The sequence below is a fragment of the Dendropsophus ebraccatus genome, chromosome 4 (genome assembly GCF_027789765.1).
Source record: "Dendropsophus ebraccatus isolate aDenEbr1 chromosome 4, aDenEbr1.pat, whole genome shotgun sequence".
In the NCBI taxonomy this organism is placed as follows: domain Eukaryota; kingdom Metazoa; phylum Chordata; class Amphibia; order Anura; family Hylidae; genus Dendropsophus; species Dendropsophus ebraccatus.
Window position 1 is genome coordinate 93,081,474 of NC_091457.1, and position 26,500 is coordinate 93,107,973.

At 45.0% G+C, this 26,500-nt stretch overlaps 1 protein-coding gene across 1 annotated transcript; it reads left to right on the forward strand.

Moving 5' to 3' along the window:
• Window positions 1-880: 880 nt before the first annotated feature.
• On the forward strand, window positions 881-12,056 carry CYBA (cytochrome b-245 alpha chain). Its single transcript, XM_069968594.1, has 6 exons — window positions 881-1,016; window positions 4,059-4,128; window positions 6,727-6,801; window positions 7,307-7,390; window positions 9,502-9,583; window positions 10,690-12,056. The coding sequence occupies exons 1-6, from the start codon at window positions 959-961 to the stop codon at window positions 10,867-10,869; spliced, it is 549 nt and encodes a 182-aa protein (XP_069824695.1). The 5' UTR covers window positions 881-958; the 3' UTR covers window positions 10,870-12,056.
• Window positions 12,057-26,500: the final 14,444 nt, after the last annotated feature.

Sequence of the window (26,500 nt, forward strand, 5' to 3'; positions counted from 1 at the left end):
CGGTTCAGAGCGGGGTCGCCGCGCGGCCCCGCTCTGAACGTCCTTAACGGCAACAGGGCGTAAATATACGCCCTTTGTCGTTAAGCGGTTAATGGGACATTTTAAGACACAAAGAGAAAGAAGGGAATGGGAATATAAACTAATGCTCAAATTTAAAACTTTGCAACATGGTCTCAATATTCATGCCAGCTTGAATAGCTTACCATCCTCTTGTCACGCCTCACCAGCTTTTGTTTATTGACCTGTTGTAAATAGCAGACCCTGTGTATATTGCATTTTGTTATTTTTAAAGTTTCCTAAAATCCTTAGATGATCTCTGTCTAGTGTGTATATAAGTCTGTGATTTTTTTTTTGTTTTGTATATCATGTCTGACGAAGGGAGCTAGACTCTCGAAAGCTTACAATCAAATATACTCAGTTAGCCTCCAAAATGTATCGCCTGATTTCTTCTCTATTCTACTAATAGATGGGTAGGACAGAACAGGGAAGTTGTATTATGTATAATAGGTGGAGAGGACAGAGCAGGGAGGTTGTACTATGTGTAATAGATGGGTAGGACAGAGCAGGGAGGTTGTACCATGTATAATAGGTGGAGAGGGCAGTGCAGGGAGGCTGTATTATGTATAATAGGTGGAGAAGGCAGTGCAGGAAGGTTGTACTATGTGTAATAGATAGGGAGGTTGTACTATGTATAATGGGTGGAGAGGGCAGTGCAGGAAGGTTGTACTATGTGTAATAGATGGGTAGGACAGAGCAGGAAGGTTGTACTATGTATAATAGATAGGGAGGTTGTACTATATATAATGAGTGGAGAGGGCAGTGCAGAGAGGTTGTACTATGTATAATGGGTGGGCAGACCTCTCTATATAACACTGTTCTTGTCAGCAGGAAGTGATACTCTGTTGCAGAAAGTCTTCAAGTTTCTGTGAAGTCTGCTCTCTATCTGTGATTTACAGCCATGGGACAAATAGAATGGGCGATGTGGGCAAACGAGCAGGCACTGGCATCAGGACTGAGTGAGTATTAATATCTGCGATATCCTCATCGCTCACATTATCTATGTATCGGAGCCAAATATGTCAGCGCAGTCCCACGTAACATACTGGTGTTGTAGTAGCTGTTTTCAGTCCCATGTAACAACACATAGTCATCTAAGTGATAAGTGACTCCGCTACATCCCTTTATATACATGTGTCTTGTTAACTATTATAACAGAGATCCCTCTTATGGTTACGTATCTATTTTATCATGTACATGGAACAAGAATGATCCTGCCTTTCAACATTTTGTGACTTCTCCTTTAAACCCATGTGGACTTGTAATGTAATAGTTGGGGTGTCCGTTCCTATGTCTTCCTTCTTATTCTGATGTAAGAGAGTGTGTCACTCATGCTGGTCCATCTGTCTTGCCAGTGCAGATTGAGGCTGCCCAGAAAAGGTCTGTATAATTTATAGGTAAGGTGGTAACATAAGCTGCACCTCTATGGTAGGGACCTTGAGTTGGTATCCATACATTGCAGCCCTGTGCTAGTTGTTTCTTTGTCTTATTATAGAGATTTGTCAGTTATTAATAATTTAAGCAATGACCAGACACATGGCGGCCATAATATACATCAGATCTGTCCATTCTGACTGTTTAGTTTATGAATCACTGTACTGTTAATACTGTTTCCACCACATAGGATACTTAAAGATTAAACCTGTTGGTAATTTTTTTAAGCTGATGACAACCTGCACAGCCGTATCCCAGTGTATAAGAATCTGGGAGCTTCCTAGGTCTAAGGTTGCACTCTGCATTTTCTGTCTATGACTTGTATGCATTTCTAGCGTATCTTTATCTTTGCAGCATATCTTTAAGCCCCCTGGACTGTACCCTATTTAAGAAATTGATATGTGTGTATGCAATATACAGCTCCCTTATGAGGATAAAAATTAGCTACAATGTTAGATGGTTGGTTTAAAATGTTTCAGATAACGTTTCCTTACACGTTCAGGGAAGTTTCAGGGAATGTATCAGCTTCTTAATGTCGACATATTAAAAGCTGAATGAGGAACTGAGAGGAGGAAGTAACTGCTCGCATAGAACCTTGTGCCACACCTGGCCTTTGAACTGGTTCTCCCACATCTGGCCTCCTGATCCAGAATTGTAGTTGTATTTAGGAACGGAGTGCAAGCTCTTGGACATTAAGATGTAAAGTTTGCTTTTTCTTTACAATGGTCCCTCTAGATACATTGGCCTTAGGTTACAATATTTGCAACATACAATGATCTTTCCTGGAACATTGTAACCTGAAACCATACTCAACATACAAAGTCACAGCCGGTCCAGATCTCTGGTACGGAGCGGTCATTTTACTGGTAAACACATGTATTACACCTGCATTGGTCGACTGTCTAGTATCTCCTCTCTACAGTATAGTATAGTGCAGTACTGTGCTGTCATTTACCTGTGCTAAAGGCCTGTGGGCTTCATAGGTATTGGGTGTGGATGCAACAACTTCTGCAGGAGCTACCATTGGGGTAATGCTCATCTTTTCCAGAAATAGGCTATTACAGCATTATGTAGAGTTATTGTGAAAACTAGACAGAGGAAAAGAACTGGAAAATAATTTTTTTGTCTCCCCTAATAGATGTATATGATTAAATGCCCGCAGGACTCTCAAGTTAAAGCCACCCTATTTGCTCATATCTTAATTTTGCATTGTAAGGGTTAATTGCGTCCCCTTCTCTCGCCCTGTCATCTGTCCAGTGACTGTTGAGTTAGGAGATTACACAAATATAAGAAATCATTTAGTTCATCTTTCTTTAGGGAAGTGGGGAGGGAGCGGGTTGCTGCACAGGGTATTTCTTAAAATGATATCCTGTGCTCATGTTGCACCATGGAATAAGAGGCGAGATGCAAAGCAGTGTGTACTGCCCAACTGCACGTAGGCAGAGGGCTGACAACAATCGGCTCCATTTGTTAAACACCTTTTTGTAGCTTAAACTAACAAAGCATGCGGAAATGAATCATAGAACATTTTTTATACAGTTTATTTAATGGGTTTTCCAGGCAAAATGAACTGACGAATTATGAATGGCGGGGTGCTGACACCGGCACCTGCACTGATCAGCTGTTCTGTAGATTTTGCCCTGAAAACCACTTTAAAGAAAAATGCCTATGCCTTTCTCCATTCACCAGGCTTCTTTTCTCATTTTTTTCATTCAATAAACTGCAATGATCCAAGTTATCCAAGCACGGGAATAATGGTACTCCTCACAGCATTTGTATTTCTCAGTTTTTCTCAGGGTATCATAAAAGCTAGAAAAACATGTTGCTCTTCAGAAATAAGGCTTGGTTCACACTCAGGGGCGGATTTACTTTACCACAGGCCCCGGGCTGTTCACCAAGCCTACCCCCCCCCCCCAACCCACTGTAACTATGGCAGCACTAGTGTATTGTTCATAATATAGGATAGATAATGTCATAATGCCCTGAATTGTACAAAATTGCACAGCTCAGGGCCCCGGGCTACCGTCCTAAACTGACCTATCATAATCCTCTACTGTTCACACTGCATTTTTGATACAATTTAATGTATACGTAAAAAGGAAAATATATATTTGTGTATAGTACAAAGGGATGCTTCTGTATGACATTTCCCATTGACTTACATTATAAGAAATCTGATTGCAACATAGTCTTTTACATGCACAACAGTGTGGTTGACCACGGTTTTCTGTATGTCAAAATTAAATATACCAAAAGGGAAACAGTGAAACGGACAGAAAAACGCGATGTACGTTATATTTGTATTTCTTGCCTTTAAATTTTGTCACAGCTGAAATTGTGATCACTAAAACGCCTGCTTTACTACAGGTAAAAAGAAGAAAAAGAGGCTGAGAAATTAAAGGAGTCAGTCAATAAAAGTCTATCTGCTAAATACCACAGAATGACTTAAATGTGTCTGTGCTAAAATACAAGTATTATTTATCTATAAGAATTACCTGCAGGGGGGTTGTGCTCTCCCCTTTACTGTTCTTGCGTCCTGTGATGTCTGATGTCTTCTTTCTCCACAGTCCTTCTCAGCGGCGGTATTGTTGCAGTTGCCGGGCAGTTTAAAGGTTGGGAGTTTGGTGCTTATGCAATGTATCCTTTGTACTTTAGTATACTATGTATATGATATAATAATAACAAGTGGACCTGACAGCTATTGTGTGGACCTCATGAAAAGAGCCAATCCTACCACCAGGAGGCAGTCATGTGATGGAAGTGCCCATCACCTTGCGACTTTTACCATTATTGACGTTTAGAATATGACTGCAGGTTTAGAGCTATAAGGGCCATTAAAGGGCATCTGTGAACATGTCTGCCATTAATTTACAGTAGATGGTTTTTACAGATATCAGTGTCACTTTTCATGTAATTTTAAATTTACCAAAACTACAAATTCTGAAATTTCAAGATAGGAAAAAGTTGCAGTCCACAGTGTTTCTTGTGAACTGTTTACATCATATTTGTCTGTCTTTTTCAAATTTTTTGAATGTATTGATAGTATTTTTAGTGGGCCATCATGGTTAAAAGTGTTCATTTGTCTCTATCTGTATATAAAGACTGGGCAGGCACCACGCACCAATGCAAGTCCTAACAACTTAAGAGATGCATGAACATAAAACAACACACAAATTGAAAAAGATCTGACTGCACCTCACAGATGAATCGTAATTATCGTGATGAATCGTTCAGTATTTGATTAGCTGGGGCTGCTGAAGTTGGATAAAGCACTAAGGTTGTCTGGAAAACATGGATACAGCCAATGACTATATCCCTGTTTTCCACATAGCCTTAGGGCTTTATCCAACTTCAGCAGCCACCGCTAATCAAATGCCGAACCCGGTTCGCTCATCTCTAATCATAATCATAGAATATATTTATTGTCATAAATGCAGGGGGCAATTAAAATGATAATGTAACAACTTCTCACTAACCATGCGGTCTAGTGGGACTTGACTCCCCCTATATAAGGTCCTAAGTGGCAGCCACAAAAAGAACCACAATATAATTTAGTGTAGTATTTATATGTATATAGAATGAAGATGAAGTACTATTAATATAACAAATTCCCTACGAACCAATGTCAAGGTAACATAGTGAATATCACAAGTGCCAAAAGTGCAAGCGTGAAAAATAAATAAATAAAAAAACTAACTTTCAATACAATACAGATAGTAGGGCTCCCCTAAGGAAGTCTGATAGATGGAACATGTGGGGTGTTCTGTTCTGACCTGACTACTATCTGTGACAGCCCTATCTGTATTGTATTTTAAGTTTTTTTGTTTAGTTTTTTTTTTTTTTTTCAATTTATTTTTTGTACTTGCACTTTTGTTACTTGTCACTTTGATATTCATTGCGTTACATCAATATTTGTGGATTTTTTGTTGTGGCTGCCGCTTAGCATCTTATATTGGGGGATCAGGCCCCACTACCCCGCATCATGGTCAGTAAGGAGTTGTTACATTTTAAATATTTTTAATTGCCCCCTGCATTTAGGTCAGTAAATATATTCTTTGATTAAGATTTAGAGATGAGCGAACCTCGAGCATGCTCGAGTCCATCTGAACCCGATCGTTCGGCATTTGTTTAGCGGTGGCTGCTGAACTTGGATAAAGCCCTAAGGCTATGTGGAAAACATGGATATAGTTGGTGGCTGTATCCATGTTTTCCAGACAACCTTAGAGCTTTATCCATCTTCAGCAGCCACCGCTAATCAAATGCCGAACGTTTGGGTTCGGATGGACTCGAGCATGCTCGAGGTTTGCTCATCTCTATTAAGATTACTCTGTCAGGTGAGGTCCGATCTTTTTCAACTTGTTTGTTGTTTTATGTTCATTTGTCTCTGTCTGCCAAGTTTTTTTAGGATCCATAACTATACAGATATTTGTGTCATTCTTCCATTCTGTTTAAAAAATAAAAATAAAAACTTTCTTGATTGATTTGTTTTTTGTACTATGCACAAAAGTTTATGGCGATGGGACTCACAGACTCTTAGGACACAGCAACCCAAACCTCTGTGGGCAGCTGCGTCTGCACATAGGAATTTAGGAGCCTGATGCATGACTGCTTTAAACCTCTATAAAGGCTGCAAAGAGGGTACAGTGACCTGTTAATTTTCTCCCTGACAGTAGGGACTGACAGTTCTCCCTGACAGTAGGGACTGACAGTTCTCCCTGATGCGTGTCTTTGCTCCACTGCAGGGAGGTCCCTTTAATCATGAATCAGACCTGTAATTTGCATGGCGTTCATCATAATGACACCTTTATTTCACTGGGAATCCCTGTGTTGTATCACTGTTATTTACTCCGCTTCCTCCTCCGCCCCTCTCCCTTTATTCTTTGAATACTTCTTTTCTATGCTAGAATCAATAGTACAGATGGACGATATTTTTTTTGCCAAAGCACCAACCCCAGTCATTTCCTGGCGTCACTGGTTTTTCCACACTTCTGTGTAGGAGATCGCAAGTGGCACCTTATCTGACCATCCCATGTTCCCCTCAACCAAAGTGGAAGCAGGGACATTGAGATCTGGTTTCTTACTATTAAATTAATATATAACTGATGTAAATGAGCAGACCCAGATCAATCATCCGTGGTCAGATTTGAACCCAAGGCTTTGTGTTGCCCCTTATATTTGCATACAAGATACACAAGATGTTTACTTTTTCTGTGATTCCTTAACATCAATTTTAAGTGCTGCCGGTGTATTCGTCACACTTCTAGAATATCCTAGAAGCAAAAGGAAGAAGGGATCTACAATGGAGAGATGGTAAGTGCACTGTGCCTTGTTGTGGTATGGACGCCATCACTGTGTTTATTCCATGGCCCATCCATATTAATGGTTTTGTAGTCTCTGCTATTAAAATAAATGGGATTTTGAGCTTAGCCAGGCCCTAAAATCCCTTAATTTAGATCATGAATTAACCCATAAATCTATCATTAACCTCTTAATTTAGATCATTAATGGGAGGTGTAATGGTGTGTTTACAAAGGCAGATTTATCTGACAGATTTTGGAAGCCAAAGCCAGGAATGGATTTGAAACGAGGAGAAATCTCAGTCTTTCCTTTATGACCTGTTACCTGTTTATAGTCTGTTGCTGGCTTTGGCTTAAAAAAATCTATCAGATAAATCTGTCTGTGTAAACGCACCATAAAGCATAGGGGAGAGATATGGCAGCTGTCCGAGCCTCTGATTAGATGTGAGCTGGACTTTAGAGTCCAATGTTACTGGTCATAGCTGTACTCTAATGGAATGTGATATTCTTTTTTGCAGTGGACAGAAGTACATGACAGCGGTGGTGAAAGTCTTTGGTCCTCTTACCCGTAATTATTATGTCCGAGCTATTTTACATGCAGGGTGAGAACTTCCTGTAACATTTTGTCTGTGTGAAGGTCGCCTTTCCAAAATATTTATATGGAATTTTGATAATTCTGGATATTTAATCTTTTAGAATGTTCTAGATCAGTGCTTCTCAATTCCAGTCCTCAGGCCTCACCAACAGTTCATGTTTTGAGGATATCCCATACAAAGATCAGCTGTGATAATACCTGATGAGTATAATTATATCACCTGTGAAATACTAAGGAAATCCTCAAAACATGGCCTGTTGGTGAGGCCTGAGGACTGGAATTGAGAAGCACTGTTCTAGATGATGTTACTGTTAAGGGAGGCTGTCATTAAAACTTTAATGACTTAACCGGTGCCATGATGCTCTGGTTCACTTTACTATGAAGGAGGCAAGAAGTCAGAATTCAGCACATGCTACATGTAAATGACTTACTAAGGCCAGGTTCACGCTACCTATAACACCGGCCGTTCTTTAAAAACGGAATTTGCAATAGTTTGTAAAGTGGATTTAGTTAATTTTATATGATTTAACTGATTTTAATGTATGTTTGTTTGCCACAATGTTTCCCTATGGTAACACGCTGCTAGAGAGGATGATGGCAGAGGGATGCTTAGTGTCCCTCCAGTGCCCTGTGTCGCTCAGTGTCCCCCTACCATCATCCTCTCCAGCAGCCACAGCCCGCACAGCTCTGGGAGTTGGGTCGTGACATCACCATATTATCCAGGAAGTGAAGCCTTGATGTAGTAGTAAGTGCAGGGAAAAAAAGGACTTTATAAGCATTTCCCATAATAAGTGTATATTGATGATTTGTATAACCTTTGGGGGGCAATACAATACTTTAATTAAAAAAATTTGTAGGACTTCTCCTTTAAGGCGAGATCCGAGGGCACTAGATTGACTCTCGCTTACCGAGCCTATACATTGCTTTATATTGGTGCAGAAAGGGCTGATCAGACATTATTAGCTATGTCCGTGCAAAGGATAAATCCTTTTTCAGATATACTGATGACAGAAAGAGGAAAAAAAATCTGTAGTAATCCAAAATTAGTAATGGAGTAAGCAGCTATATAGATTGTAATACGATGACTAAAGATGAGCGAACCAGGTTTGGGTTCGAGTCCATCCGAACCCGAACTTTCGGCATTTGATTAGTGGGGTCTGCTGAACTTGGATAAAGCTCTAAGGTTGTCTGGAAAACATGGATACAGCCAATGACTATATCCATGTTTTCCACATAGCCTTAGGGCTTTATCCAACTTCAGCAGCCACCGCTAATCAAATGCCGAAAGTTCGGGTTTGGATGGACCCGAGCATGCTCGAGGTTCGCTCATCTCTAACAGTGACCATTTAGGCGGCAGCAGATCCTTTTGCTTTTCAGAAGGTGGCTTATAAATCATAACATGGTTGGACAGAGCTTTACTGTTAGGCTATGTTCACACTTAGTTTTTCCGTCAGTCCTTTGGTCAGTATTCTTTCAACCAAAATCAGGAGTGGAACTGACAGGACATTTTTTCAGAAAAGAATGTTCTCAGAATGTTCCCAGGATATTCCAAGTAAGATCATTCGTCATTTGCTTGACGTCATTGATCATGTAGGACCAGTTTGCCATATATTTGTTTCTGTGTTATTAGTTCAGTTTTATTGTGTTTATTTATAATTAATAACAATCGGAGCACACTTAATTGGTGACTAATGCCTAAATCCAAGTGTTTCCAAATAATGTACATTGTGAAATCTATCTGCACAAAGTATGTGAGGAGAGGCTAGTGCTAATCTTGTGGGAGGTCACTTTCTGAGAGTTACCTAGTGGAAGGAACATTACATTATTAGGCCACGACCACACAATTTTGTTTTGTTTTTTGGCAATTTGACAGCTTTTTGTTTTTTTTTTATTTTGGATCGCCGTCATTTTGCGTCAATATAACAGCAGTTATTTCAAAACAACGGTCGTCGATTTAAAATAACAGGTGTTATTTGGGCGAGAAATGATAGTCGTCCAAAAAAACGACCGCCAAGCAGCTAAAAAGAGATGTGCTCTGGTCATGGCCTTACACTGTGACATTTGCATGAAATAACATTCATATATTTATATATTAACTGGTGTTGTTTGGTTGCGCAGGTTGGCAGTACCTGGAGGTTTCATCCTGGCCACCATTTTGGGCACCGTATGTCTTGGTATTGCAGCTATCATTTATTTACTGGTGAGTTTCCCCAGAGGATGTTGGTGTCTTAGGGTACTATTACACCAAGCAATTTTCCGACGATTAACGATAAACAATCTTAAACGACCGCTAAGGCAAACGACCCGAAATCGTTCGCCCAAGTACACGAAACAATGATTGTTATTTATGATCGTTCTTGCGGTCGTTTAGTCGTCGCTATTGCGTACGTTTCAGCTGTAAATTCTTATTCCACCGAACGATATGCGAATGATGTGCGAACGATGAGCGAACGATCAAACGATAAAAATAGGTCCGGATCCTATTAAACGATCAACAATTTCTCGTTGGTCGTTTAATCGTTGCCTGCTATTACACAAAATGATTATCGTTCAAATCCGAACGATTTAACGATTTTCGACCGATAATCGTTCCGTGTAATACCACCCTTAGGGTGGTATCTTGTTACCTGGATGTTATAAATGATGTTCTTTCACCTGTACCCCTCTGTATTCCTCTGTAGATACTCAATACAAAGGTAATGAAAATGTAAGATTTATCAACCGATAACAGCTGAACATGGGAGGTCCCTGCAGTAGTCCCCCCCCCCCCCAATTTAGCTTTTTACTAGGGAACCAAAAAGTGTTAACTCAAGATAAGAGCCCAGGAATGTGGATGTACTGTTATTACAAACTTCAGGAGATGTATGGTAATCCACAGACTACTAACCTATAACAAAACACAGAATCCAGTCAGATTATGGGGTGTACACATATCAGTCTCTAGATTTGCAGTATATTGTACACTTATGTGTATGATGTGCATGTCATGTGTATAATAAAATCTGGCACTTAATAATTTTGTTAGGGGGATCCATGGGGCATCTTTGGCAGCAGGGTCCACATTAGATGTCTTTGTCTAGGGGTCAGCAAAAAGCTTCAAATTGAAAACAATAATTTGTTGGATCCTTGGACAATGAAAGGCACTAGAGATCTGCTTATGAGGTGGAGGAATGTAAAGTGATTCAGAATTTCTGATTGCCTAGAATCATATAGATAGATAGCTAGATAGAGATATGGTAGTCACTCAGGATCTGTCTTGGTTCTCCATTCTTTTTACTCCTGAATTATTCTCTCTTGTTTTTCTAGGCTGCAATACGGGGAGAGGAATGGCGCCCCATTGAACCACAGGCACCACCCAAGCTGAAAGTGGCAGAGACCATTAAACGCCCCCCAGAGAACCCCCCTCCTCGTCCTCCTCCAGAGGTGCGCAGGAAGCAGGTGGATGAGGGACATACCAACCCTATTCCAGTCCAGGATGAAGTATGACTACCATCAAAGTATGGGACTTTTGTTCATAAGGGGACGATGGACAGATGATCTGAACAACCATTGTGTAGAAATGCTTCTTTCCATGACACTTCCTATTGTGGACCTCCCCATCCCCATCGCTTTGCAGTCTTGTCCACTATTCATGTTTGCTTCATGGGTAAGAGACTGGAAACATTAAAGACAATGGCAAAATGACACTGAATGAAGGTTACCCGTCCCCCAATTTATACCCTAGAAGAACTTTTTTTCTTCTTTCTTATCAGTATTCAGAACATCTATAGGTATGATAAAATCTTGCTTACTGTATCAGTCATTTATGGAAAAGTAATTAGCTTGGAGGCTTGCCATTGTTGATATTTAAAGGGAAACTCCAGTGAAATGTATTCATCCTGGTGTCCTTATAACTTCTTTGTCCAGTAGGGGTCTCTAACCTTTGGCTCTCCATCGGTTGTTAAACTGCAACTGTAAAAATTGTATTTGTACAGCATGAATAATGACCTTGGATGTTAGGATGTTAAAGGGAACCAATCATCACAAAATTGAGCAAGGACATTCCTCTGTAATTACACCTCTATGGGCGAGATTCTCTATGTCAGAGCCTGCAGCATCACAGAGAGGCCCAGCAATGACGTCGGCGCACAGGGAAGATTACAAGACAGCCCCTCCATGACGCTGCAGGCTCTGACACGGACATTCACGCCCAGAGAAGCATGATTACAGAAGATCCACACCACCTTGACTACTTCATGTCGGAGAACCGCCCCCATGCCTGGTTAACAGTAATTTACATATGGCACAGGAATTTTTCAAACTCAATTTTTTAGGGTGTACTGTATGTGTAACGCTGAAACAGAGTACTTGTCTGAGAACACTGGCTACTGGCTATATTACGCTATATTAATAGTTTCTGGCCCAATTTTGTGGTGATCGATAGAGATGATCGAACAGCGGAAAATCTTAGGTTCTATAGAACTCGAACCTTGTGGAAACTTTCGCATTTCATTCCCGATGCCTTCCTGGTCTGTGGGGAAGGAGGAGACAGCCCGTGTACCACGGATCGGGAAGGCATCGGGAATGAAATGCGGAAGTTTCAACAAGGTTCGAGTTCTATAGAACCTAAGATTTTCTGCTATTTGATCATCTCTAGTGATGAATTATCCTAAAAGCGACTCTGTACCCACAATCTGACCCCCCAAAACCACTTGTACCTTCGGATAGCTGCTTTTAATCCAAGATTTGTCCTGGGGTCCATTTGGCAGGGGATGCAGTTATTGTCATAAAAAAAACTTTTAATCCTGCAGTGCTGTGTCTAACGGCCGGGGCTTACATTTGTATATGCATTAGGCTGGCACACCCTCTCTGTCCCTCCTCCCCACCTTCCTCATCATTAGGAAAGCTCCAGGCAGATTGCTTCCTATTCCCCACCTGTGTGTATAATGAACATGGGCTGGATCGTTAATACACCTGTGCAAAGCTCAAACAGCAGTAAATGTTCCTGGATCATTTCTAATGATGAGGAGGGTGGGGAGGAAGGACGGAGAGGTGGTGCCAGCCTAATGCATATACAAATGTAAGCCCCGGCCGTTAGACACAGGGCTGCAGGATTAAAAGTTGTTTTTAGGACAATAACTGCATCCCCTGCCGAACGGACCCCAGGACAGATCTTGGATTAAAAGCAGCTATCCGAAGGTACAAGTGGTTTGGGGGGGACATATTGTGGGTACAGAGTCGCTTTAAGACCAAGCATTAATGGACAGTTACTTCCTTACCCTGCCCCACCATGCCAGCATTGTGACAGTGTGCCCATTCTATGCAGATAGACATAATTTATATATGAAGTAGCTTTCCTGAAAAAGTGTTGTCAATAAAGCTTTATATTAATTGTAGTATGATCTGAACTTCTAACATGTCTCAATTGCCTTTGATGAATGAACAAATTCCCTACACATTGAAGGAAGTCTAATGGACATATCAGCAAATGTATAATAAAAAAAAATCCAAAAGAACCCACAGGAAGGTTTAGAAAGGGGTCTATGACAAAACACATATAGAACATATGCATACTGCACACAACCCAACCATAGTCTTGCAAATTCTTGCAAATTTTTGGATCTTTATTGTACCTTCTGCTTTAAAGTTTAATAGAAGTTATAGTAGACAGGCCGCGGTACACTTTTGAATATTGATGACATTTATTTACAGTGTAAGTAGAAAATTACCGTCTTTACTCTAACCAGTATTGTATAGTATATAAGTACATAGTAATGAGACTTACACATTCTTTTCTAGCAAGGTTTCGGTCCTACCAGGACTTTCCTCAGGCCATAAGGTGTCTGTGTCCAGCGGGTAGAAGAAGTCTGGTCTGGTGGAGTGTGTCACGTTTGTAACTCCTCACCTTCTTAGAGCCATAACGCTTTTATTTGTTCATATACCAAGCCACAAGAGGGCTTATTCTTCGGGGTTCTATAACATATATATTTGAGAAGTTTGGCCAATTCTGCATGCAACAATACCAAATATGTTTTTTATTTTTTGTTTACATTTTGGAAAAAGGGGGAGATTTGTACTTATTTTACTCTGCTGGTTAGATCCGCCTTACCAGACTTAATCAAATCTGCAGAGGCACTATGGCAGATACAAAGACCTAGTAAACGAAAGGTTTTTCTAACCCCTGTTCAGTTCAATAAAGAGGGGCCATAATATGGAGCTACCTCACTACTAAATATGGTGAGACCTAAATCAACTAACTGATTTTAAGTTTTTTTTTCCCAGGACTTTAACATTGGTAGTCTATTGACTGGATAGTCGTCAATGTTTGATCTGACATCCAACACCATCACCAATTAGCTATTCAGTAGAGCTGTTGCTCCGACACATACACACTGAATAGGGCTGTATTTATTTTGTAGTGGTGGTGCCAGGTTACTGCAGTGAAACTCCTGTTCACTTTAATAGGAGCTGCGCTGCAGTAACCTGGCACTGCAGCTACTCAGAGAAGAAAGCCATCTGATTCTGGCTCCGATCACTGTGTATATGCTACACCCACAGCTCTTCTGAACAGCTGATTAGACCTAAGAATAGGCCATCAATGTAAAGGTCCCAGAAAATCCCTTTTAGGGTGCCTTCACACCTACCGGATCCACAGCGGATTTCACTTCTGCGGATTCGAAGCGAGAACCGCTGCGGATCCGGTATCAATTCACCCCTATGATAGCACATATTCGCAGCGGGTTTGACATCCCGCTGTGAATATGTGCTTTAACTCCCTGGTGCCCGCAGCCCCGCCATCGCATCAGGGCAGTTTCTAGGTCATTTTGGCAACAGGGCGAATCTTGATAAAAGCGCCCCCCCCCCCCCCCCCCCCCCCCCCGGTCAATTCAGACCTGGGGAAGGAAGGGGGGTTACTTGGGTTACTAGGAAGAAGCAGTGTGAGTATTATGGCATAGAGCAGTGTTGCACCACCCCTACCAAATAATGTTCTACTTAATATAAAAGTGTCATTCAGTGACTCACAGGTGACGTCTTCTTTGATCTGAGTTGTCACTTTCCTTTTCCTCTTCCTCTTGCCCGGACCACCGTGATGATTTCTTCCAGCTACAATTCGTCTCTTCCCAACCTGCCAGACAAACATCTTAGGCTCTGCACATTTCCAGCAACTTCATTCCCTTTTCCACCTTATAGACTCCAAACTGTAGTAACTGTGCTGTTAGGTGCAGTAAAGTCAGTAGGTATGTGGGTGCCCCTTGTATGTAGGATCACCTGCTGTGCCTGTATATAACAATAATGTCCCCCTGCTGTGCCTGTATATAACAATAATGTCCCCCTGCTGTGTCTCCATATAGTTATAATGTCCCCTGCTGTGCACCCATATAGTAATAATGTCCCCTGCTGTGCCACCATATAGTAATAATGTCCCCTGCTGTGCCACCATATAGTAATAATGTCCCCTGCTGTGCCACCATATAGTAATAATGTCCCCTGCTGTGCCACCATATAGTAATAATGTCCCCTGCTGTGCCACCATATAGTAATAATGCACCTGCTGTAGCCACCATAGTAATAAAGTTTCCCCCTCTGCCTGCAATAAACCTGCCCCACACACTCTATATCTCTCTCCTGCCCCCCCCCTTACACACACTATATATCTCTCTCCTGCCCCCCCTTACACACACACACTATATCTCTCTTCTGCCCCCCCCTTACACACACACACACACACACACACTATATCTCTCTCCTGCCCCCCCCTTACACACACACACTCTATATCTCTCTCCTGCCCCCCCCCCTTACACACACTCTATGTCTCTCTCCTGCCCCCCCTTACACACACACACACACTATATCTCTCTCCTGCCCCCCCCCTTACACACACTCTATATCTCTCTCCTGCCCCCCTTACACACACACACTCTATATCTCTCTCCTGCCCCCCCCTTACACACACTCTATGTCTCTCTCCTGCCCCCCCTTACACACACACACACACTATATCTCTCTCCTGCCCCCCCCCTTACACACACTCTATATCTCTCTTCTGCCCCCCTTTCACACACACTCTATATCTCACTCCTGCCACCACCACCCTTACACACACACACCCACACTATATATCTCTCTTCTGCCCCCCTTACACACACTCTATATCTCTCTCCTGCCCCCCCCCCTTACACACACACACTCACACTATATATCTCTCTTCTGCCCCCTTACACACACACTCTATATCTCTCTCCTGCCCCCCCTTACACACACACACACACACACACACACACACTCACACTATATATCTCTCTTCTGCCCCCCTTACACACACACTCTATATATCTCTCCTGCCCCCCCTTACACACACACACACACACACACACACACTATATCTCTCTCTTCTGCCCCCCTTACACACACACTCTATATCTCTCTCCTGCCCCCCCTTACACACACACACACACACACTATATCTCTCTTCTGCCCCCCTTACACACACACTCTATATCTCTCTCCTGCCACCACCACCCTTACACACACACTCACACTATATATCTCTCTTCTGCCCCCCCTTACACACACACACTCTATATCTCTCCTGCCCCCCCCTTACACACACACACACACACTCTATATCTCTCTCCTGCCCCCTTACACACACACTATATCTCTCTCCTGCCCCCCACTTACACACACACACTATATCTCTCTCTTCTGCCCCCCTTACACACACTCTATATCTCTCTCCTGCCCCCCTTACACACACACACTCTATATCTCTCTCCTGCCCCCCCCTTACACACACTCTATGTCTCTCTCCTGCCCCCCCTTACACACACACACACACACTATATCTCTCTCCTGCCCCCCCCTTACACACACTCTATATCTCTCTTCTGCCCCCCTTTCACACACACTCTATATCTCACTCCTGCCACCACCACCCTTACACACACACACCCACACTATATATCTCTCTTCTGCCCCCCTTACACACACTCTATATCTCTCTCCTGCCCCCCCCTTACACACACACACTCACACTATATATCTCTCTTCTGCCCCCTTACACACACACTCTATATCTCTCTCCTGCCCCCCCTTACACACACACACACACACACACTCACACTATATATCTCTCTTCTGCCCCCCTTACACACACACTCTATATATCTCTCCTGCCCCCCCCTTACACACACACACACACACACACACTATATCTCTCTCTTCTGCCCCCCTTACACACACACTCTATATCTCTCTCCTGCCCCCCCTTACACACACACACACACACACTATATCTCTCTCTTCTGCCCCCCTTACACACACACTCTATATCTCTCTCCTGCCACCACCACCCTTACACACACACTCACACTATATATCTCTCTTCTGCCCCCCCTTACACACACACACTCTATATCTCTCCTGCCCCCCCTTACACACACACACACACTCTATATCTCTCTCCTGCCCCCTTACACACACACTATATCTCTCTCCTGCCCCCCACTTACACACACACACTATATCTCTCTCTTCTGCCCCCCTGACACACACACTCTATATCTCTCTCCTGCCCCCCCTTACACACACACACACACACACACACTATATCTCTCTCTTCTGCCCCCCTTACACACACACTCTATATCTCTCTCCTGCCACCACCACCCTTACACACACACTCACACTATATATCTCTCTTCTGCCCCCCCTTACACACACACACTCTATATCTCTCTCCTGCCCCCCCTTACACACACACACACACTCTATATCTCTCTCCTGCCCCCTTACACACACACTATATCTCTCTCCTGCCCCCCACTTACACACACACACTATATCTCTCTCTTCTGCCCCCCTTACACACACACTCTATATCTCTCTCCTGCCACCACCACCCTTACACACACACTCACACTATATATCTCTCTTCTGCCCCCCCTTACACACACACTCTATATCTCTCTCCTGCCCCCCCTTACACACACACACACACTCTATATCTCTCTCCTGCCCCCTTACACACACACTATAACTCTCTCCTGCCCCCCACTTACACACACACTATATCTCTCTCCTCCCCCCCCCCCTACACACACACTATATCTCCCTCTACATACACACACACACACACACACAACAGCACCTGGCCGCCATAACAACAGACCAATGCCCCCGCTGCGATCCCCACACATACACTACCTGCCGGTCGCCATCCCCGCCATCACCCCAGTTGTAATACTTGCCTGCGATCCAAGCTTGGTGCCGCTATCGCCGGGGCACTGAACAACCGCCGTGTGAAGTGAGGCAGGAGAGAGGTGCCGCAGGAGCGTGGCGCCCTTGGCGTCCAATCAATGAAGGAATGACGTGCCGGCTGACGTGCCCAGCGTGCGGTACGTCGCGCTGGCTGATGCAATCATCAACACGGAGATCCGTGGGGTCCGACCTCAGGGAAGGGGGGTGGATTGGGAGGAGGGGGCCTGGTGGGGGGCACTCTGATGCGGTGCAGGAGGCGCTGTGAATTTGGTGAGTGCGGGGGGTCGGGCGCCGCCGGGCGCCCCCTAGCTCTCGGCGCCCCGTGCGGTGGCCCGGCCCGCCCGGTGCTAGAAACGGCCCTGCATCGCATCCCCCATCCCCGGCGGCGGCACATCCCCCCCCCATCCCGGCCACATCCCCCATCAGCCCATCTCCGGCCGGCCGCCACGAGCATACATTACCTGCTCGGCGGCGCGGCTGCAGTGAAGAAATCAAATCTGTGACCTGCTGAAAGATCAGGGGTGTGACGTTGCACTGGAAGCTAGTGATGATGTGAATCTGCAACATTATGTCACAAGATGGTGGACTTTAGCATGGGAATGCGATGTGATGCCACCAAATTATGTTTATAGGTTACACAACTTGTGGGGACCAGAAGGGCATAGGACGTCGGTAAGCAGCAAAAACAGTAATATAAGCAACTGGACAATTTATATAAATTTAAAGTTTATATAAGATGAAAGTGTGTGTCTGTGTAAAATCCTGCTAGCATGAAGGTGTGTTCATACATCCAGGCTTTTAAGTTCAATTAATAAAAATAAAGCCAGGAATAGATTTGAAAAGTGGATTACTTAGCCTTTCTGTTACCCATTTGTGGTAACCAGAGGTTGCTAGGTGGTGTATAGCTGGGCTAGATGGTGGTGTTTCTAAGGCACTAGTCACGATGGCCAGGAGTGGTATGCGCCCTTCTCTGGATACACCAACAAACACTTTTTTATATAGGTGTAGATGTGAAGAAAATAACAGTCTTGATTGAATTTGATCAGGAAACCAATTTACTGTAGTTCCTTAAAGTGAATGTACCATCAGGCCTGGGCTGAAGCACTGGAGGCGGGCCAACCCACCCCCAGTGGGAAGAAGCCCCCGCCCCTCTATGATATGGCTCCATTTACTTTTATGGAGCCGTGTCATATCGGGGCGGGGGTTTCCACCCACTGGGGGTGAGTCGCCCTGCCTCCAGTGCTTCAGCCCAGGCCTGATGGTACATTCACATTAAATGCAGTACAGAGTAGTAAGTCTTTTCTTTCAATAAAAGTGCAATACATAAAATCCAATCCCTGACCTGGTTACTTAGATTTGAACAGAGCTTCTTGCTGGAGAAATAATCCTTTATTAATTACAAACTCTTTGAATATGATAGCTTGGCTGGTTTTAGGAGAGGAGAGAGGAGTGACCTGAGGGTTACTACAGGTTTATTGGGGACCTACCTAGACCCTAAGGTTCTCAGCTGTGGGGGCTTTGAGAGAAAGTACCTACGCCCATGGTATGAATTTTCCACCTATCGCTGTCTTTGGGCATGGAGTGACATAGAGCAGGAACGTAGGCCCCACCTTGTGGGTAGAGCTAGCCGTTGCGGTCAGGGGGCGTAGCTAATGACTCCTGGGCCCTGGTGCGAGAGGTCAACTTGGGCCCCCCCCTTCCTCGACCAAGTGATGCTATTGGTATATGTGTATATTTTATATATATATATATATATATATATATATATATATATATATACACCAAGACAGATATTACGAATAACGATCTTAAGATAGGAAGAGAAAATATTATCACCACACATATTACCGCCATATTGTTACTGACCAAATCCTGTATACTAAGACCAATAAAACATAGTACCAGATAGCAAGTAACAAATAATTCCACCACATACTGACTAACACCACCACTGCTACTGACTAACACCACCACATACTGACTAACACCTCCGCTGCTACTGACTAACACCACCACATACTAACACCACCACATACTGACTAACACCACCGCTGCTACTAACACCACCACCTACTAACACCACCGCTGCTACTGAATAACATCCACTGTACACGTATCACCGCATCCAGTCATATAGAGGTGGACGCAGCTCCACACAGGCTCTAGACACCATATACATTACAGTGCAGTTACATCAGGTGACTCACAGGGGACATCTTCTCTGATCGGAGTTCTTCCCTCTTCATCTTCTTCTCCATCTGCTCTCGGCCATTATGAGAACTTCTCCGAGCCACGAATCCACAGAATCTGCCAGACAGACATATTAGACTCCTCACTCTGACACCATCGTAATCTCTCTACAAACTGCACATTTGTATTGGCCTCATTTAGTGGGTAACCCTGACACTATGTGACCTCCTTATAGTGTATGCCCTATATGTAGCCTCCTTATAGATGGTCCCCACTCTGTGTATCCCCCCTTATAGTATATGCCTCCTACTATGTAGCCTCCTTATAGATGCCCCCTCTGTGTATCCCCCCTTATAGTATATGCCTCCTACTATGTAGCCTCCTTATAGATGCCCCCTCTGTATATCCCCTCTTATAGAAAGCCCCCTCTCCCCCTATGTTGCCCCCCTTATAGATGCCCCCCCTTATAGATGGCCCCTTCCCCCCCTTATATATTGCCCCCTTATAGATAGCCCCCTCTCCCCCCCTCCTATAGATGGCCCTCTCTCCTATAGATGGCCCCTTCCCCCCCTTATAGATGGCCCCCTCTGCTATAGATGGCCCCTTCCCCCCCTTATAGATGGCCCACTCTCCCCTCTTCTTATATAGATGGTCCCCTCCCCCCCCCTTATAGATGGTCCTCTCTCCCCCCCTTATAGATGGTCCCCCTCCCTTATAGATGGTCCCCCTCTCCCCCCCCTTATAGATGGCCCCCCTCTTCCCCCCCTTATAGATGATCCCCCTCTTTCCCCCCTTATAGATGATCCCCCTCTTCCCCCCCTTATAGATGGTTCCCTCTCCCCCCCCCCTTATAGATAGTTCCCCTCTTCCCCCCCTTATAGATGGTCCCCCCCAGACCCCCTCTTCCCCCCCTTATAGATGGTCCCACTCTTCCCCCCCTTATAGATGGTCTCCTCCCCCCCTCCCTATAGATGGTCCCCTTCTTCCCCCCCCCTTATAGATGGTCCCCCTCCCCCCCTTATAGATACCCCCCCTCTAGAAGGTCCCCCTCTCTTGCCCCCCTTTATAGGTGGCCACCTCTCCACCCTCCTTTATAAATGGCCCCTTCCCTCCTATAGATAGCCCCCTCTTTCCTTTATTAAAACAAATAAAAATAAATAAAAAAAACACACACAACTCACCTAACAACGCGCTCCCCCGGCGATCCTCTTCTTCTTCAGCCTCCGTCTGCCCCGGATCATGCGCTGCTGCCGGGGGTGTTGCGTCCTATCTCCGGCAGCACGCGCATCATAGAGTTCCCTGTGCTGGGACCTCCAGCACAGGGAGCGTCTCTAATGTGCGCTCCCTGTGCCAGAGCAGTGAACTCTATGATGCGCGCGCTGCCGGGGATAGGACACAACACCCCCGGCAGCAGCGCATGATCTGGGGCAGACGGAGGCGGCCTCTTGTGACCGCAAGCAACACAATGCTTGCGGTCACAAGAGTGATTGATGAGGGGGGCCTTGTGGCGGGCCGGGTCGCAGCGGCGACTGCTGCGACCCTGGTAGTTACGCCACTGGTTGGGGTGACCTCTAAGGAAACCTAGCAAATCGCAGTGGAGTCTTTCAGCTTACCGCTTTTATCTAGCCACTTTCTTTAAATCCTGTCTTAGTTATCAGGAGAGAGAATAGCTTCCCAGTGTAAGTAAGGTTATCCCTATAGTCCTTTTTCACCTCAGTCTCGTGTGTGTTGTTAGCCAGACATGAAGCAGGAAATATGAAATAAAAGAATTGGTGTTGTGCTCTCTCAGATAAATGCTAACTCCACTGACTAGATTTCCCTCAGGGAAATAATCTAGTCTCCGATTGGACAGTTTACCCTTTCCTTCTGCTGTGCATACAATACGTACAATACAGTGACATCTAGTGGCATAAAATAAGAAGTGTAGGCAGAAATAGGGAATACAGACAGATAACTACAGGTGGGCAAGAAAAATAGCAGATGCCACACCCACTCTGGGACACTGCACATTCTGTCACCCAAGTCACCCAGAGGCTGGGCTGAGCTTCTGAAATACAGCAGCATTGCTTGCCTCCCAATCCCCCTGCTTTGGTTATTGACATACATGGCTTACAATGCTAAGCCCTGTCACTAAATGATGTTAAGTACAGCGCACACACAGGATTTGGAGACATCTGCATTGTCCCGGTACCTGTATCACAGCCAAAAGTTGTGGGGCTGAGGAACATCTTACTAAGCACCTTACACTGTGTCTGACAGAGGTGGACATATCACTTGTGCAGCCTGTTCAGCTGCACAGGGGCCCAGGTAATGTTCATTCTTCAGCGCGTACAGAGCAGGAGCGCGCGCCTCTCATAGACTCCCATTATGAGCGGGAGGCTAACGGCATTCTGCGGCGGACAATTCCGTTGCGGAATTCCGCTACCTTTGCTCAGTGGGAACGGGGCCTAAAGCTGATGTTTGATTGTAGTTTTATGTCTTTTTTGCCAATAACTGTGCCACCTTCCCCCTTGCAGCATGGTTGTTTTTTTCTTTCATCTCCCCCTTAGCAGCCACATACAGTACATGTCTCCCACCTGTGCAGCCACATACAGTACATGTCTCCCACCTGTGCAGCCACATACAGTACATGTCTCCCACCTGTGCAACCACATACAGTACATGTCTCCCACCTGTGCCCCAGCAGTGATTAGGGGCCATTTGTTCTATCCCCTATTAGTGCTGTTTTGGGGTCACTTCCACGCTCTGAGCTATATATTCTAATTTCCCACACAGCATCCAATGTGCAATGCACCCAGGACCCTCTAAGTACAACAGCTGCAAACGCTACAACTTCCAGCATTTACTGCAGCCCACAGGATATGCTGGGATTTGAAGTACAAATGAGTAGGCTGTGTCCCTGTTTTCCAGGCGGTACTTGGGCTTGCTTCACCTTCACCACGGAACGGGAAGGCATCAGGAATCAGGAAGGTTTGAGAAAGTTCGAGTTCGATCGAACCTAAGAATTTCCGATGTTCGATCATCTCTACAAATGAGCAGACAACTCATGGGGTTGTCCTCTCTGAAACTACAACTCCCAGCATTCTCTGAGTGTTTCATAAGTGTAAGGCATTCTGAGAGTTGTGGTTATTTTTATTCAGGGAGCTGTGGTCACAGATACATCAGGACAAGATGGGACCAGGTCAGCATGTCGCTTCTGACGGGTTCTTTATTTGGGTGCCCCCATGATCATTCTATTGGTGGGCCACAGGTACCCCAGTCCCACACTGGGGCCTGCACAGACTGCAGTACAGTCATTTAGTGGGCCCTGGCATCTGTGCTGTGCTGTAGGGCCCTCCCGAGAAACCAGGACACATGTACTGGATACCTAGGCATACATATTTGTGTGGCACAAAGGTGGATAAATGAATAGGTTATGGGAGCCCAAACACATTTTTTGCACAGGGGCCCTTTGCAATCTGTGTCCACCCCTATCCTATGTTTCTTTTATATACTGCTTTTAAGTTGTGACTCTGCCAAACAGCATACACTGAGATATATTGCAGTTAAAAAGTTAACATTTTTGTATGGAAGGAAGATGCTTAGGTCGCATTTCTTTTTTTCCTAGCCAATAGTAGCTGACAGAAGCTTCTGGTAAAGGCTAAAAAGAGTCCCTAGTCCAGGCACTTTTTAACTTGGAAATAGTGGATCCAAACCAGTGTGAGCCTGGCTTTGCCCAAAGCATGTCTGCCAGCTGAGCTCCTGTTAGTCAGCCACTTAGCTAAAGTATTTCAGTTTCCTGTCTGCAGTATTAAGGCCCTATTCGACGGAACGATTATCGTCCGTGTTCGGCCGATATCGGCCGCTACGGACGATAATCATCCCGTGGAATAGAGTGCAACGATCAGCCGACATCGTTCATGTCGGCTGATCGTTGCAGTCGCTTGTTTTTCAACATGTTGAAAAACAAGAGACTGACATAGCAGCGATCTGTTGCCGTTGCTCCGTTGAATAGGAGCATCGGCAGCAGACGCTGCTGTATCCTATGAGCTGCCTGGACGATCAGCGATCACCCAGGCAGCCCCCCCCCCCCCCGCCGCAGCTCCCCGCCGCCCCTCTCTCACTCACCCGCTCGCTGCAGCCGCTTTGAATAGCGGCGGCAGCGAGCGGGGGAACGAGGGGCAAACGAGCACTGAGAACGCTCATTTGCTCCTCTAGACGACCCGTGGAATAGGGGCTTTAGTACAGTATAGTCAGTGTGAGACATGCAAAGAGGGAGATAGTGCCAGGTTCCAGATTCCTTGTATTGTCTCTGAGCTCATGGTTGAGACTAGAATGAAGTTGTTAGAAGGAGGGTTCCCTTTGGAGTCTATAATCTACCCTGCACTCGAAAAAGAATAAACCCAAGTGTGGAGAGGTGAGTGCGGAAGGAACAAGCCAGGGTCCAGTGCTTCAGTAAAATAGAACAGTTTACTGGGAGTAACCGTAGTGCAATATAAAAGAATATTGGTAGCAACAATACAGTCCAGTGCAATACAGTAGATACAACTACAAAGTTGAGGGAGAGATCAGGTGCTTGTAGTAAGAAGGTGCTTTGCAGTAGAGAGGATAGAGCACAGGGGTTGCCAGAGGGGCCCTGCCCAATGTAGAAATGTACTCTGGCGCAACAGTAGAGGTGTGTAGTAGGAGAGTATAGAGAATACTCGTACTCACGGGTAACTTTTCTAGTCTTGACCACCTTATGCCCCCTAGTGTCAAGCTACTCATCCTAGGTGGGTAATACGAGCCCCAGGCCTTGTTTTCTGGGTTGAGCAGACTCCCAAGTCTTCCCAGTTGTCATGCACTGCACAGTGGAATATGTGGTCTTTTCTGAGTACCTTTGTTTCACTGGTGTCAGTTCTTAATACTTCTGTAGGTAACTGCCCTGCATGGTTTAGAGAGGTTCACGGGGTGGGCAAGGTGCATTGGCGTAACTACCATAGAGGCAGGGTGGGCAGCTGCTATGGGGCCCGTGGAGGAGGGGGGCCCAGGCATGCACAGGGAAAATAAGAGCTGTCCTGTGTCTTTCTGCTTAACCCCTTATGTACTGCAGTGTATAGGTGACCCAGTATTCACATACATGCTGCAACACAAAAAAGGGTTAATAAGCAGAGGACAAGGAGATCTCTGCTTCACTGCTCTGATAACCCCTTACTTCTGTTCTCCGGCTGCTGCAGTTAAGTAGGAAAATGTTCAAAGCTCCACCTACAGGTCAGGGTTATCAGTACAGGAGCAGTGAAACAGAGATCTCCTTGTCTTCCTTTTTAAAGGACAACTCCGGCGGGACCCCCCCCCCCCAAAAAAAAAACACAGACACACACAGACACCATACTCACCATCCCTCCGGTGACGATCGCCACTCCATTCGCCCGCCGTCCGCCTCACCGTCACCTGCGTCCGCCGTCCAGCGATGTCTCCTTCTTCCGGGTCCATGAGAGAGAAAAGGCTGCCAGCGCGCTTGCGCACCGGCAGCCTTTTCATTGGCTGGAGCGCATCACATGGCTTCCAGCAAGCTCAGCCAATCAGGGCTGAGCAAGCTGGAAGCCATGTGATGCGCTCCAGCCAATGAAAAGGCTGCTGGTGCGCATGTGCACCAGCAGCCTTTTCTCTCCCATTCACTCTCAATGAAGACGCCGAGGAGGAAGAAGACCCGGACCGCCCCCAGCTCTGACATCACCCGACACCAGAGAAGAGGACTGTGACGACCGTAATAGGTAATGTATATATTCTTTAACTTCCGGGGTGGGGGGTCGGGGGTTGGAAAGTGGGGGAAGGGGGCCAGACCGGGTATTTAACCACATTACAAAGTTATATAACTTTGTAATGTGTGTTAAATAAGCCAAAAAAATTTTTCGCCAGAGTTGTCCTTTAACTTTTTTTTTGTGTTGCAGCATGTAAGAAAACATTGGGTCACTTACACACTGCAGTACATGAGGGGTTAAGCAGAAGGTAGTCTGCTCCTTCACTTACAGTATGTATTTATGGTTTAAATACAGTGGACTGACAAAACTAGCGGCCATTGGCTCTCCGCTCTGCCAGTAACTTTTGTAGCTGCAGGCTGGTCACAAGAGATTTTATTTTTTTGGATATATTTATAGTGCTTTGTGTTGTGCATAGGGGAGGGGGGACCGAACATTTTTTTGCTATGGGGCCCCATGAATGCTAGCTACGCCTCTGGCAAGGTGATCCCTGTTAGGCCTTTCTCCCCTTGTAGAAAGCTTAGCACTGCATAGCAGTTCTAGTGCTCATAGAAGAAATAACTTTGTTCTATGAAAGTTAGAGGACCTGGCCAAAGCCAGGCCATGGCTTAACTTCTCCTGAGACTTGTTTACTGTGCTCCTTCTCACACTGAATCTAGATGGGAACTAATGAACTCCTCCCACCAGGAACTAAGTCCTAACCTCAGGGACCCTTTTCTAACCCTGACTGTGACTGGTGGAGCTGTGTGTTTGCAGGAAAAAGAGAAAAGTAGATAGGTCAGAGAAAAGAGGGAAAGCACCTGCATCTGAGTGGTCAGATAAATAACACATGACACATAACAGTTAACCCCTGGATGACTTGTTTAATTTTCTGGAGAAAATGGCACACATGCATAATGATTGGCTAGATAGTATTTGTGCCTAAATCTGATTGTCCAACATGCTATTGGTTAGCAGATGTCACCATG